The sequence below is a fragment of the Neodiprion pinetum genome, chromosome 1 (genome assembly GCF_021155775.2).
Source record: "Neodiprion pinetum isolate iyNeoPine1 chromosome 1, iyNeoPine1.2, whole genome shotgun sequence".
NCBI lineage: Eukaryota > Metazoa > Arthropoda > Insecta > Hymenoptera > Diprionidae > Neodiprion > Neodiprion pinetum.
In genome coordinates, this window is record NC_060232.1 from 39,941,220 (window position 1) to 39,956,060 (window position 14,841).

General features: G+C 38.0%; 3 protein-coding genes across 12 annotated transcripts; 2 read left to right on the plus strand and 1 right to left on the minus strand.

The window, feature by feature from the left end:
* The first annotated feature begins 311 nt into the window (after positions 1-311).
* Positions 312-3,801, plus strand: shrb (charged multivesicular body protein shrub). Of its 2 annotated transcripts, none has more exons than XM_046628134.2 (5): positions 312-840; positions 1,150-1,327; positions 1,686-1,945; positions 2,113-2,216; positions 2,500-3,801. In XM_046628134.2, the coding sequence occupies exons 1-4, from the start codon at positions 660-662 to the stop codon at positions 2,169-2,171; spliced, it is 678 nt and encodes a 225-aa protein (XP_046484090.1). In that variant the 5' UTR covers positions 312-659; the 3' UTR covers positions 2,172-2,216; positions 2,500-3,801. The 2 variants fall into 2 exon arrangements, with proteins under 2 accessions (XP_046484090.1, XP_046484080.1); XM_046628124.2 differs by having other exon boundaries at positions 314-840; positions 2,496-3,801.
* Positions 3,340-9,935, minus strand: LOC124219797 (pyruvate dehydrogenase phosphatase regulatory subunit, mitochondrial-like). Of its 5 annotated transcripts, XM_046627966.2 has the most exons (14): positions 9,828-9,935; positions 9,551-9,756; positions 8,984-9,215; positions 8,658-8,921; positions 8,278-8,440; positions 7,595-7,885; positions 7,193-7,495; positions 6,659-6,798; positions 6,457-6,510; positions 5,610-5,815; positions 5,266-5,407; positions 4,901-5,170; positions 4,633-4,808; positions 3,340-4,489 (listed from the first exon to the last, which is right to left on the minus strand). In XM_046627966.2, exons 3-14 carry the CDS (start codon positions 9,137-9,139, stop codon positions 4,231-4,233), a joined length of 2,424 nt encoding a protein of 807 aa, XP_046483922.1. In that variant the 5' UTR covers positions 9,140-9,215; positions 9,551-9,756; positions 9,828-9,935; the 3' UTR covers positions 3,340-4,230. The 5 variants fall into 5 exon arrangements, with proteins under 5 accessions (XP_046483922.1, XP_046483894.1, XP_046483885.1 ...); XM_046627938.1 differs by having other exon boundaries at positions 7,595-7,882; positions 9,551-9,846; XM_046627929.1 differs by having other exon boundaries at positions 9,551-9,846.
* Positions 9,898-14,024, plus strand: LOC124219928 (dual specificity protein phosphatase 3). 5 transcript variants are annotated; one of them, XM_046628220.2, is made up of 4 exons: positions 9,898-10,057; positions 11,823-12,010; positions 12,150-12,373; positions 12,452-14,024. In XM_046628220.2, the coding sequence occupies exons 1-4, from the start codon at positions 10,049-10,051 to the stop codon at positions 12,646-12,648; spliced, it is 618 nt and encodes a 205-aa protein (XP_046484176.1). In that variant the 5' UTR covers positions 9,898-10,048; the 3' UTR covers positions 12,649-14,024. The 5 variants fall into 5 exon arrangements, with proteins under 5 accessions (XP_046484176.1, XP_046484163.1, XP_046484145.1 ...); XM_046628207.2 differs by lacking the exon at positions 9,898-10,057 and adding an exon at positions 10,725-11,134 and having other exon boundaries at positions 11,832-12,010; XM_046628189.2 differs by lacking the exon at positions 9,898-10,057 and adding an exon at positions 10,729-11,134.
* The last annotated feature ends 817 nt before the right edge of the window (positions 14,025-14,841 follow it).

The window sequence follows — 14,841 nt, forward strand, 5'->3', positions numbered from 1 at the left end:
TTGTTTGTTATAAAAATTGAACAGCAGAGCAGAGCGCCACATGCGATTGCAGCATGAAGTTATAGAAAATGTCCCGAGCATCGTCTTCGCTTACCGACAATCACTGCAAATATACGCAAATTACCGACGAATACTTGACCCAATTTCCTCCTTTATTCAACAACTCACCAAAATTGCCCAGAGCTGACTCTCTTTCATATGTCGCGAAAACTCTGATATCTTCTCTGTTATCCGATTGGATGATGCCAATCTATTGTCTATTGCTGTTGTCAAAAACATACGTACGCGTATCTCTTACAGATATGGTAGAGAATGAAGAATACTGCCCTACAGAATCCCCAAATTTACCCTTGCGATGATAGCTCATGGGACACATGCAACGATTGCTAAAGAAATTTGAAAAGCAGCCGATTGGATGAAGATTTCCCATTTATTAGAGACATTGGACTTCATAGACTTGTAATTTGGACATGCATTGACGTGATGCGTGCGATGAGTCATGACGCAGGTAGAGGGGATCATGGCGATTGTGTGTTCGGGACATCAGGGGCACGGTGACTGATCCGTCGTGGAAATTAAAGTGACTCTTCGTGTTGGATTGGTTTAAATCGTATGAAATATTGAGAAGAACTAGCTTCTGCTAACTAGAGGTTGGAAAAATGAGCTTTTTTAGCAAAGTGTTTGGCGGTAAGAAGGAGCCCACTGCTCCTTCAACGGCCGAGGCGATCCAGAAACTCAGGGAGACCGAAGAAATGCTAATGAAAAAACAAGATTTCCTCGAGAAGAAGATCGACATTGAAAAACAAACGGCCAGAAAGAACGGAACTGCGAACAAACGAGGTACCCAATACGGCCGAATTACTTGTCCCCGTAGGATTGGAAGCAACCTTGAAATTTTTCAACGACACATCAGCTGTCATTATAACGCTGTCAACTGCCAGTAATCAGAGTTAATTAAGGTTTCAAAACCGATGCAAAAGCGTTCTATCAGCGACATTTTTATAAACAACTGAAACTTGTTTTTACCGTTATTAACAATGTACCAAATGTAGATTGTATTGACTATGAAGGTCAACCCTGACGAGCGGCGCAGCTGTTTTCTTACTTACAATTTGTCTATAAGTTGTAACTGTCTAAATCAATTTTTAGCTGCGATTCAGGCACTGAAGAGAAAGAAGCGCTATGAGAAACAATTGTTGCAAATTGATGGAACGTTGTCGACAATTGAAATGCAGAGAGAGGCGCTGGAGGGTGCTAATACCAACACAGCGGTTCTAACCACCATGAACAGTGCCGCGGCTGCTCTAAAGGCTGCCCACCAACACATGTTAGTCACACCGATCGTATAGCTTTAGGACATTGCTTATTCTTCCTGGATCTTAACTAGCTCAATTTTTTTAGTCATTTTATCGAAGCCTGTATTACCATTCATTTTCTCCTCTGCTCTGCGATACCCACATTAGTTCAGTTGAAGTATTCCTAAGGCCTTCAGGTTACACTTGAGTATTGTTAAAACCCTGTGGGTTTGCTTTTCAGACTGGAAGATAGCGTTTAAAAATTATCCATCCAAAATTTTAGTATAAGTATCCTGTAATTCTAGGCAAAACATTCGTTCAGCTTTAATAGGCTTTTGTAAGCCAAATTCAGTCACAATTGTAAGTCTGAGATAAAACTCTTGATTTCAGGGATGTTGACCAAGTTCACGACATGATGGATGACATAGCGGAGCAACAAGATGTTGCACGTGAAATTTCCGACGCAATCTCAAACCCGGTTGCCTTTGGCCAAGATGTGGATGAAGACGAATTGGCAAAGGAACTCGAGGAACTCGAACAAGAGGAATTGGACAAAGAGCTGCTTGGAGTCGGCGGAATTGGAACTCCTACCGAACTACCAGCCGTTCCTGCTACATCAGTGCCTGCTGCTCCTGCCAAAGCTCGTTCAAGTACGATTTTCCTTAGCCTAGAACAAAGTCTGGCACTCATCCAAACGCTGAGTGAAGAATCCAAAAAATATTTCCAACCAATATGTGACTGTCTATACAGATCGTACGAGCATTGTTAAAAGTGTTTGTTTTCTCAATTTCTGATGATACCTCTTCATTTTTTCCAGAAGCCAAAGCCGAAGAAGTCGACGACGATCTAAAGGAATTGGAAGCGTGGGCCTCGTAAAGAAATTAGGACCATACTGTGTACACAAAGTAGGACACAAAAATGGTGAGAAAAAATTATTGGAGGAAATAAATGCTTCGTATAACAAGAAATGCTCTGGATAAAGTAAGAATTATTATTCTGGGTGGTGTAGGAAATTAGTGAGTCGAAGATGGGTATATTCTACACCCCTACATCCGTCTAAATTCTGACGTGTAATTCTGTTTTACTTGGCTCTGTCATTGTTAATTGGTAATAAAGAAAGTAGCCAAATCGAATGAGTTCTACTAAAGCATGACACAAATAGTAAATGTTACCTCGAGTAATTAATTTTTTTTCAACCAGATAGCTTTCAACTGGAAACGAGGAGAAAGGTGTTGCGTGCGGGTGAGCCCAAAACGCCATTATAAAATTATCATAATATAAAAAAATTAAAACAGGAGAAAGATTATAAATTTAACCATTCAAGTTCTAAGGTTTGTAGCGTTTCTGTACATAGGGTTAATGCTTCATAAACTAATGAATTATTATAACTCTTAATTATAAATTGCCTTATACATATTCTTTATACACGTAAAACTCAATCCATTACTAACAGCAAGTAATCTAACTAAGTTTAGGTAAGCTTAATTGGCACAATTCGTTGAGATATCGATTGTTCAAAATAATAAAAAAAATTTCTATGAATAAAGTAACAGGCAAATGGCTTCTGTCATTTTTCTCTTTACGGCTGACTCTTGATAATCACGGAACGTAAACGAACAACGTAAGACTTCACAAAAAACAAAAGGACAAGATGTATTGTGTGGTGAACAAACAGCTAACAATAAGAGACCAGGACTATCCGGCAAACTTTGTACAATATAAGCTTCTAATATTAAGTTCGAATATAAATAGCAGTTAACGGTACATTGACAAAGGAATGTATAGGGGGCATTCCATGTCAACTCGACCTATGATTTTCCCTCGCCATTTTTTATTTGCTGCAAGATTTTTTATACGATTCTAGAATGACAAAAAACCACTCCAGTATTTATACACATTTCGTCCTACAACCGGGAATTTTTAATGATTAAGCAAACCTGTCTAAAAATTGGCAGATTTTAAACATCTCAATGTTATTTTTGAAACTGGTTGAAATTAGGCAAAAAATTCGAAAAAATTCTGGAGAGCTTTTTTGAGATCGGAGAATTGTATAAAGAATCCAGAAGCAAGTAAAAAATGGTGAGGAAAAATTATTGGTCGAGTTGGCATGGAATAACCCATAGCTTTTTCGCTACTGTTCATATATAGACAGAGGATTACGCTACAAGATATGAACGAAATTCAGGGAATTTTATTGAAGCGATGTTTTAATATGAATTCAGAATATCTGTGAAAAGAATATTTCCAGTGATGTTTGAAAAAATCAAGTTGTTCAGCTTTATGAAGTTTCCTCAAAATGATAAGTGTATAAGCTTATTGAGCTAAAACCTGACACTGCATAGATACGAAAATAAAGCTGCTATATATACGTGTCATGTGATGTGAAAATGTTTATTAAATAAAATACATTGAGTATCATAATTAACATCGATTAAGCGAGCCAGTCGCTCTATCAGCTTACAACTTTTTATTGACAGCTGGAGAAATAAATACTATTTACAAATGACATTTCATATAATTTAAACGCTGCCTTGTTCTTTTCATGTATGTTGAAAAAATATTCTCATCTACTGATAATTTAACAAAGCTATGATTATCCAGCTTATTATTATCATTAGGGCCGAAACATTAATTCACATATTTTTCTTCTTTTTGACCGTTTTTCTTTTGACACCAAGAAAACTTCCTGCATATATCTCACACGGTCGAGAAAAATCCCCTTCAAAATACTGAATTCAGACTTTAGCCTGGGATTTGCGTTACAACAGTTGCGTATGCATTAATAACAATATATAATTTACACAGGTAAACTCACACGTAAATATTCTTTTCGGCTTATACGTACAAGCACGGGATTACCACCCATAACAAAACGCACTCAATAGAAATTCTATCCTCCAAGAAATAGTTGCCAGACTTATTGTATACGTGGTCTTTAAAGCAAAATGTCGCTTCCACATGTGAGAACTGGTGTGGGTGTGTACTTTTTGTTTACTTTGTTGAGAGCTGGCGCAGACAATGGATGCACATGTGGCTTAGCAGGGAATCTTCGTCCTGCGATATCGACTTCATACCTAGCATTTGGATCCATTATGAACTCTGTTGTTATTGGACCTCGATCATCGCATTCGTGCCTGTGACCAGGTAACCCAATAAAACCCAGGCAAATAAGTTTATCGGTTGCAAATCCATACCTGTTTTAATTCAGATATTTTGTTAATCACTATTTGCAATGTTGAGACATTGTGGATTTCACTCTTATCCCTAGTAAACACATTCCTGTATGCTATAACAATACGTGTATACATATTTCACTATATGAAGATGAAAATCATACCCTGCCGATGTGACTGTTCCTACGTATCTATCGTCACGATATAGAGGTTCGCCACCCCATGGCCAAACATCTTTATTTGGATCAAGCTGACCACCCAAGACAAAAAGTACCAATCGTTTTCTCACTCCTTGTTCTTTTTGATGCTGAAGCGCATATTTGCCGATAAAGTATTCCTTCTGTTTTGAAAAAAAAATATAGATATCGATTCGCACTCGATAAAATTTTAAAGTTACAACAGTTCGAAAACAAACTCTGCGGTACAACTCACGTCTAATTTAACGCTGTATCCGTTTCCAGCTTCGTAAGGAGTTACATGCGGGCTCAGTTCTTCAGCCCAGAACGGAATAAATCTTTCTATTCGCATGAAACGTTGCGTTAGTACTCCCACATTGCGGACTCCGTAGTCTTTCCCAGTCGCCATCAATCTCGCATACACATGCAAGGCATATTCGGACGGGATGTACAGGCAATAGCCAGGCTCTCCTGTATGCGTAAATGCCATCACCATCACATCAGACGCATACCCAACGTTTACCTTCTGCAAGAAGATTGGAAAATATCAGATCTTTATCACATGATTTGCGCAGCATTGATCTGTGGATCTGGAAAAAATGGTTGGCACGTTGACGTTACCTTGTGCGTAAATGGAGAGAGGTTGATGTCAGAATTGGATAACTCTGAGAGTAATTCAGTTGCTTTTGGACCGACAATATTGATTACGGTATATTTGGAAGTGACGTCATTTAAACCCACAGAACGATCAGCAGGTAAATGTCTGTGGGCAATTGAAATAAATATTCTTATCATCAAAACGTTATATTTGTGAGGAATAGAAAAACATAAGATCTAGAAAATTATAGGCGTTTGGATTAATAGTCAAATATTTTAGTCACCCTGATTGATAATCGGTGAAAGATAAATGTTTGGAAAAATCTTTGAAATATATTTATTCGTAGCATGACATCTACAGGTCTTACCTGGACATCCATTGATAGATGCGTGTTTGTTGCGATGTAGGGGAAACCATGAAAAAACTGTTATCCATCTGGCGTACTAGCATACAATCATTTTCGTAGCCGCCCCTCTCATTTTGCATTCCTGTATGAGCTATGGTGCCTACAGGTATGTTTGCATCATTCGAGCATAACAGCTGCAGATAGTTGACAACTTCGGAGCGACTTGACTGTTACATTTCAAACTTACTATTAGAGCCAACGATCCAAGATACAGGTACCTTCCAACATTTATAGCCAAACTTTTAGTTAAAGGACATGTGCATAATACCCATATTTTTATTTTATTAGTCTATAGCTAGAGTAAGAATTTTTTAGTAACCATTTTAATTGCATACAGCATAAACTGTGAATAACGTACACACAAACAGTATGTATAAATACTTTAAATCCGTTGAGAATACTTTATACAAAGGTAGTTGAAGCATATTATTCATGTGTTGCATGGCCAATTCTAGTCTTCAGAATTCTATCAAACAGGCATATATATTATCATCCAAAGCATGAGACCGATTGGCAGGTTTGTGGTCTAGATATAATTATGAATCATCAATATACAAGCATAGACGGTGATATTCTGAAACCCCAGAACCAACCACAGCGAACTATTTGCTCTCTCTATAGTTGTAGACCTACGGTAGGTTTGACGACACAACATTTTGCGTAGTATTTCAAAAATACATATGTGCAGGAGCCTGATCTTTTCACTAAAGCTACAATTTGTGTATTTACATCTATACAATGTTAATTGAAGTTACGAGTAAGCTGATATTAATGCCTTTATAAAAATTAAGTGCTAGATATATCATACCCCATCGTCAACAAATGAACCATAAGCCCTACGCCTTGTGTCGGCATGCGTTGACTAATAAAGAAAATGGTCGATGTTATTCATTGACTTTTACCTATTCAATCGCCTGCGTTACTTTCAATAATCTCACCATTCAATCGTTTAAGATTTTACAGATGAAATATTACCCTATCGAACAGAATTTTCACAACTTGACTCTTACCTTAATTTCGATTTTAGAAAACGAGCTCATGTCGATTATTCCGACACCTTCACGACAAGCGTGAAATTCTTCTTTCATGAAATCAAAGAATTTTGGTTTGTAGAAACTGCCCGGAGGCATTTCAGGTTTTTTATTACCTCCTGAAAACATAAATAAACATCAAATTGGCATTTAACCAATTTTACCATCCTTAAAAACAGTGTGATTCCATATCATTCAAGCATCATCTCGATGCATCTAAATGAAATTGAACGAAATCCTCCCGAATTAAAACAAGCAATACAATCTTAAGCATCCTGTCTTAAGATTAAAAGTTAACGGAATGTGGATGAAGAACCCTTTGAATGTCAACACTAAATTGGGGAAAAGCTGAAAATTAATTTGCCATCGTCCGTAAAGTGTTACAGCAAAAAAATTTTAACACAACAGAGAAACGCAGTGAATTGTGATGTGCGACTAGAGTACTAAGTCTCTTTGTAAAAGTTGGATGAAAATGAGCAACGCTTAGGTTTTGTGGTCGATCGAATTGCTTACTTCGATAAGTTGAATCAAAGTAAAGGGGTCTTTCATACGCCATCTTTATGCCAAATACTGCACCCTGTTCTTCTAACACTGAGTATAAAGGTGAGCAGCGTAACTTCCGAGCATACTTGTACTCGCACTGGTGCGGATATAATATGGCATAGTGGCGACCAACTACTTCTTTAATTCTTTGTTGCAGGTACTGCTTGTTGTTATGCAAATCCAAGAACCTTTGTACATTAAATGGAAGTAACTCTTGGGCAGGTTCGCCTTTCATCATCCATTCAGCAACCGCTTTTCCAATACCTCCAGCACCTTCAAGAAAAAAAAATGAATGTCTAATTGGTTTTCGCTCGATGTGCAAATTTTTTTATTGCTTTGTTAGAATTTTGGTTTTTTGCGTAAATTGCTTACCCTGCAATGGATTTCCACTCATACCAACAGCGACGAAATAATTTTTCACCTCTGGACTTTCTCCAAGAATCCAACGGCCGTCTGGAGTAAAGTTGTCGGGAGAGTTGTAAATCGTAGGGTCTCCCATTTCTCTCAATATAGGCAAACGGTGCTTTGCTCTTTCCCAGAGTGGTCTCCAGTGTTGCGGGTCATCCTTTAAATGGCGATGCCAGTCCTTAACAGGAACCTTTCCTTCCTTGCCAAAGGCTGGTTTTGCTTCTCGTTCAAACCAGCCAACCATTAGACCACCTACTTACAAAATAACACGATGATCGTTGGCTAAGAAGCATAAATCCGGCCTATGATGACCTCAAGCAGTTGAATATTAGTAATGAATTCATTGGATCTTGCAAAAAGTAGTTTAAAAAAAATATTGAAAAGGTATTAAAAAAAAGTGATTGCTGTTGACCGTTATATTATAAATGAAAATCGAAGCTTGAAAAATAAATAAACTGCACGCAAACATAACGTACTTGATCAGAACTACGGGTTTTGAAAACCATAGAAAGTATAATATCTGCAGCTCTGTATGAATTAATAGACTGATGGAAATAATTAGACATTTCTTTTTCTAAATTCGATTTATCTAGCTTTTACACGTATTCTCCACAAATAGTTGGTATAATTTGTACGATTTTCATTACCTTGCCATTGACGAGCATACGAATGTGAGTCAAAGTCTCGTACGCATGGCAGATGGGAACTTAATTCTGGCACCAAAGATGGGGTGACTGCGTAAAAATGTTCTGCTGGATACGCAGGAATTCTCACAGGAGGATTACACCGCAAGCCCAACTCTCTCGCCCACTGACAATGAGACATATTATTTGATTACTAGATTTTAACAGGCAAGTATTGATTAATTTCTCTGCATACCAAGCTGCAGCACAAAAGCATTGCCAATTTCCTTGCTGCCACAAAATTTAGGTACAGGAACGATAACGAAATTAAATAAAACAAAAAAAAATAAATAAAATACTTCTGTTCTAAAAGGTGCATCATTGTGTTCCGTTAAAATTCTTACCATTCCTGCACAGTTTATGAAATATTCGCAAACAATATTGCCTTGTGCTGTTGTGAGACTTTTGACAGCCCCATTTTCAGTGAAGACTTCCTCAATACGACAATCCTCTTTGTAGCGAACTCCACCCTGTTTTGCAAGCTTTGCCAAGGCATGGCATATGGCACTGGAATCTGCAACAGCGTCCTCAGGCACCCAGACGGCTCCTTCCAAATCATCAACGTGTAAATAAGGATGTAGCTTCTTTAGCTCTTCCTTGCCAAGAAGCTAAGCATACAGATTTGTTAATCGATAGCTCAGCAACAGTGAAGTGTAACGCAGAAACTCACCTCGCAGTGCAAGCCTGTTGGAACATTATAAGCTATTCTTCTCTTCAGTGCAATCATTCTATCCTTAGTTTGAGCAAGATTAACACTCCCACACTCTTTCATGCCGATGTCAAATCCCATTTCGTGCAATTGTCGGTATAATTTTAAGCTGTACATTATTATATTGCGATGAGCTATCGGCTTGAACAAGCCAAGCGTTCCAGAGCCAAAGTGAGAAGTTCCACCGCCGACCCTGATAAATTTAGTATTTGAATGTACTTGTTTGATCTTTGTTTTTTTTATCAATAAACAAGAAATAGACGACAAGCTTAGCATATCAACAAATTGAAAGAGTGTCCGTTGTGGTGTCAAATGAACGTGTACAAGACACAGTCGGAGAGAAATTAAGGGAGGGCATGCTGGAAACGGGGAATGGATAATTTTTCCTTCTTTCATGCTAAAAAAGAAACAGCCGAACAACGGCTAGTTGATGCGTTCTTTAGGACTTAAGGGACTGGAGTAGTGCCTCCATTTATTTTGCATTCCCCTCCTAATCGCCTCGAAACCCAAAAGTCTGATCGAACGCACCGGCCTTGTTCCAGGACGAGCACATCGTTCCATCCATTCTGTACAAGATGGTACGCTACGGAGTTTGCAACTGTCCCTGCGCCTGCTATCACGACCTGAACCTGTGACGGGAGTACGGAATCGCTGTCGGGGATAGACGAGTCCGTTCTAAATTCCCGACTGGTATCCACCAACCCAGCTGCAATACCATATTTGCAGGTTATGCCCTGTAACAGTCGTCCGTGAAGTTTGTGGCTCGGTTCGCCTGAATGTCGCAAGCGCAAGCACCTCGCACAACCTCGGTTTAACATTAACATTCACGCGATAAGGCTGTAGCAACGATTCTGCTTTTTCCACCGAACTCTTCTCGGATAATGTTAATGGGAGATGCGGACGTCACGGCCAGTACGTTGCTCCAAATTCGAACTCACTCGAGCCTCGACCTTCTTTGAATAACCTGGTCTGTAATTCTGAGCATGCGACCCCTTACCCATCATATGGTCACAACTAAAGACCTACATGAAAAAGGTAAGGTTCGCAGCTTGAGAATTTTATAATCGACCAGTGAGTATGATCGTGAACACGTATCTACCCAACGAGGTTGAAGTTAGTAACGTTATCGTAACGAAACATTGGGGAAGAAATGACTATTTCCTTAATTTTAGAATGATTTTTAAGGAACAAAGTTTTCGAAATATTAGTGTAGTGTATTTCGTTTTATTAAGATTTACTGAATTTCAGACAATTCCAAAATCGCGAAATAACGGTTTTTTTTTCAGCATGAATCGTTACAATAACGTTACTAACTTCAATATGACATTCTACCTGATGCCCAGGACTCAGGGGTACACTGCATCGAAAAAAGCAACCCATTTTCAATTTTCATAATTTTTTTTATTCATTGCTTTTTGAAACGGATTTTATAATCATAGTTTGGCCGCAAGATTTTGAATCAAGCATTAATAATAATTTCGGCGATTTAATTGGAAAAAAAAAAATAAAACCATTAATTTTGATGTAAATGATTCTCAGGTTCCTGGAAAAAATATCTTTGAACGCAACTGGAAATTTTGTTGCAATTACATAGATACCACGAAGATAGCGTATGCAGTACTACTACGTTAAGATTAATCTTAAGATTAAATATGTATGTATGTCAGTTTATTTGCCACAAAGATAAAACTGGAAAAATACATTCAGTTGTACATGCACGAAGGTGTACTTTTACCAAAGATGAGTAGGCTTTTACTGTAGTACGCAACAAGATTTAGAAGCTTCATCTTTCGAGCTTTCACGTATATCTATAAAGTCTCCAATACGTATAGCTATCCTTATGGTTTGATCCCTTGTTGAGGACTCTGCTTGTCACCACTTGTCACCCCAGTTGAAAGGACCGCGGATACGTAGTCTAACCTGAATAAGTTGAGCAAAGTTGAGTTCCTGTCGAGTTATCCGACAGCTGTCAGAAGTACATTGTGCAAAAAAAAGAAAAAAAGAATAGAGTGCAGGTGTATGTCAAGTTCGTGATCGTCATCCCGACATTCGAGGTAACAAGAAGAGCTTATTTTAACGATGGCGCAGGGTGGAGATTCCCCGAAGGGCGACGTAAGTTTCAAATTGTGTTCTAAACGTATAAGTCTGATTACAATTAGCGAATAGGAATTTATGACAGGGGGGGTAAGTCGAGGCTGTAGACGGTACGTGCTCAACACATCTTCATTAACTCGTGAGGTGTAAAATGACGCGAATTGCGTCGGGTCGAATCGTTATTGTTGTGCGGATGCGTAATCCGACCGAGGTTTTGGCGCTTAGAAATTTTGCAAGGCGAATTTAAAAATAAACATTTGATTCATCATGCAACGGCGACGGTAAGGATTGAGGTCGCGCGTACTTTTTATTAGCATTCGAGAATCAATTACGAGATGAAGAGCACGTGGCGGGACAGAGATCGGGTGAGCAAACTTTCAGTAATCACTGTTTACGGTTGTTACGATTTAATGTCACGTCGACAACGTGTCCTCGCGATTTTTTGAAAAATCACGGTAATTGCCTGCCTTTACCTTCAAGATTAACAAATAATAGGATAAGATTTTAGGGGGTGGGTGACTGTAGTCGAAACTCTGAAGTTTATCGTTGGTCAGCAGTTATACTTATATGAAATTAAATTAAAGAGAGAATTTTTGTTTTAATGAGAAAATTTAACTAACGAGTATGAGTGTGATGTATATAAAGAAAATCATGTATACTAAGTTATACCTATATCATGTATTTTTGTTTTACGCCATAAACGCAGGACTTTCAGAAACACTTGGTCGACGGTGAAACAACTGGCCAATACTTGGCCGAGGTTATTCACAAGACTAGGACCAATTTTAGGCCGCTGCCTGGAATTACAGACCAAGATAACTACCACAGTTCCTATCGTATTCAAGCAAACGTCGACTGCGACGAAGTCTATCCCAATATTTATATCGGAGATGCGTAAGTGTTTTTAAAACTAACAGTTCTTGTCTCAAGTTACTTTTGTCACTGATTCTTCAAATAAAATTACTCTCAAATATTTGTTTAATGATTGCTGATATACACGGCATTAAGAAAAAATGAATGTACCGATTTGCAGACCAACCGCGAAGAATAAAAAGTACCTGAAAATTCTGGACATAACGCATGTTTTGAATACCGCTGAAGGCAAACGTTTTGGATTTGTCGATACTGATGCAAACTACTACAAGGACACTAACATAAAGTACATGGGCCTTCCTCTGGCCGATTTATCCTCGACCTGCATCAATGAATATTTTCATACAGCAGCAACATTTATCGAAGAAGCTGTGTCTACAGGAGGTACTGCAATCTATTGTTTATTAATGACTGGTCATCAATTTTAATCCATGTACATCCATGTAATCGATCTGGTTTCAGGGAAGGCATTTGTTCACTGCATGATGGGTATATCACGCAGTGCGACGTGCGTTGTTGCATACCTCATGATTAAAAAACAAATGCTTGCTTCGGAAGCAATCCGAACAGTTCGTAAAAATCGAGACATACATCCAAATAACGGCTTCCTTCATCAGTTGGCCGAATTGGATAACCAGCTACGCAGGCAACGTTTATAATAAGCAATTATTAAGTACCTTTAGTTAAATGTCTTGATATACTCCTCAACTTCTCCAAACCTCAAGCATTGAGAAGAGTGAACCAATATACCAATATACTAATCTTAAGGTGTCAAAATAACTATTGCAATATTTTTTATCAAACAGCCATTAATGCCAAATATTTGCCTTTTATCAATGTTTGATGTGCATGTATGTCGCGAATGCGTCGATACCAGATTCAACAGTTTGTATATATATCTCAGGAATATTCGATGAAGCGGACACCTTCATGTAATTTAAGGCAACTGCCTTATACTGTGCCTTGCACTGTGGATACAGGGGCCTCACTTCACTGAACATTCCAGGAATGTACAAGCGTTTACAAAGCACGCAATCATTGCTCACTTGGAAGACTGTTTTGAAACGTAGATTTGCTATTGTAACAAATTTGGGAGCAAACCTAAATCTTTATATAAGAATGTGGACGTATAGTGCAGGGCAATTCAGTAACTCCACAAAATTAAAACTGTATTACATATTCAAACAACAAGCCACTATACCAACAGCATCAAATGTAACCCAAATGATTACGACCAAAGTTTTCAACAAGAATTCTCTTTTTTGCAACAACGCAATTTGCAAAATTATGTCTTGTGTTTCTATCTAGAACTTGACGCCTGTAATAGTCATCTGCCATATTTTGTAAATAATTCACCAACAAATATTCGATACCTTGCATTGTGTAACGACTCTGTGAATATATACAGACCTCTCTCAATGTACCTGCATTTCTTGGACATAAAGTATCATATTGTTTCAAAAGTAATAATATGTCGAGATCTGATTACAGGACTCTAGTTTTTGGAATTGTTTCTGAAATATAAGTACATGTATGGGTAATCGCCACCTGTAAGTATGGCAATAGTCTTTCGAATTATACCCAGCACCAAAAACCTCGGCATACGTATATTTGAAACAATATGCTGAATATACATATATGTGTAAGATACTAATGCACACCAACAACGAAGTACTTATTAGTTACATAGCGTTTTACAGAACTAGCGTGAATGTGAGTACAAATCGCGTAATATTTACCAAAACATTCAGAATCATTCCTCTGAATTCGACGTTCAGAACTCATGTCTGTTGTGTTGAATCAAATAAAGCGGAGTTTCAGCAGTATTGTAATACGAAGCAATGATTATTAAATAAGCGGCATACAAATTGCTTATACATTGTACAAATAATATTCATATCAGTGAAACGCATTAAATAAAAATTCATATCTTGTGTATGCAATTACCATAAGATTGGTAATTCAGGATATTGAATGAAAATGTATGATCCAAATTGTCTCGTTATATTAAAGAAACCCCGCTCTTATACGTCAATTTGCCTTGGATTCACTTTTTCCCAAATTTAGGGTCTCGGTGGGCTTGTACCAGTTAGAAGCAATGGAATTCTTGCTGCGACAAGTTAGTGAAGTTTGTTGACAACATTGAAATTCTGTTGAAGATATAAATTTGAAAAACTGGTAAATTCGAAAAATTAACGACGGAGCCAGGAATCGAACCTGGTATCTAGCGATGCTTTACCGGAGCCTTACTCCACTAGACCACCTAGCCGCCCTGACTCTGATGTCGTTAATTCCTCTCATCACCAGTAAGTTCAAATTTGTTTTCTTATGCTGTAGTATGTGTGAATTATTAGACGGTCATTGACTGTCTTACGGGCTTCGCATCAGAAGCGTAAGTTTCCAAAATGTAAACACACTTACAGACATTCTTACAGTTGTGCTCGAAGAGGAAGAACACTTTATATTCACACATACTACAGCACAAGAAAACAAATTTGAACTTACTGGTGATGAGAGGAATTAACGACATCAGAGTCAGGGCGGCTAGGTGGTCTAGTGGAGTAAGGCTCCGGTAAAGCATCGCTAGATACCAGGTTCGATTCCTGGCTCCGTCGTTAATTTTTCGAATTTACCAGTTTTTCAAATTTATATCTTCAACAATGAAAAGGCCTCGTGATTAATATTAATATTGATAATGCATATCCGCATTTCAATTATTAGACGGTCATTGACTGTCTTATGGGCTTCGCATCAGAAGCGTAAGTTTCCAAAATGTAAACACACTTACAGACATTGAAATTCTGTGTCGCAAGTAAAGTTTTGGTGATTAACCTTTCGTTACTCACGCTTTG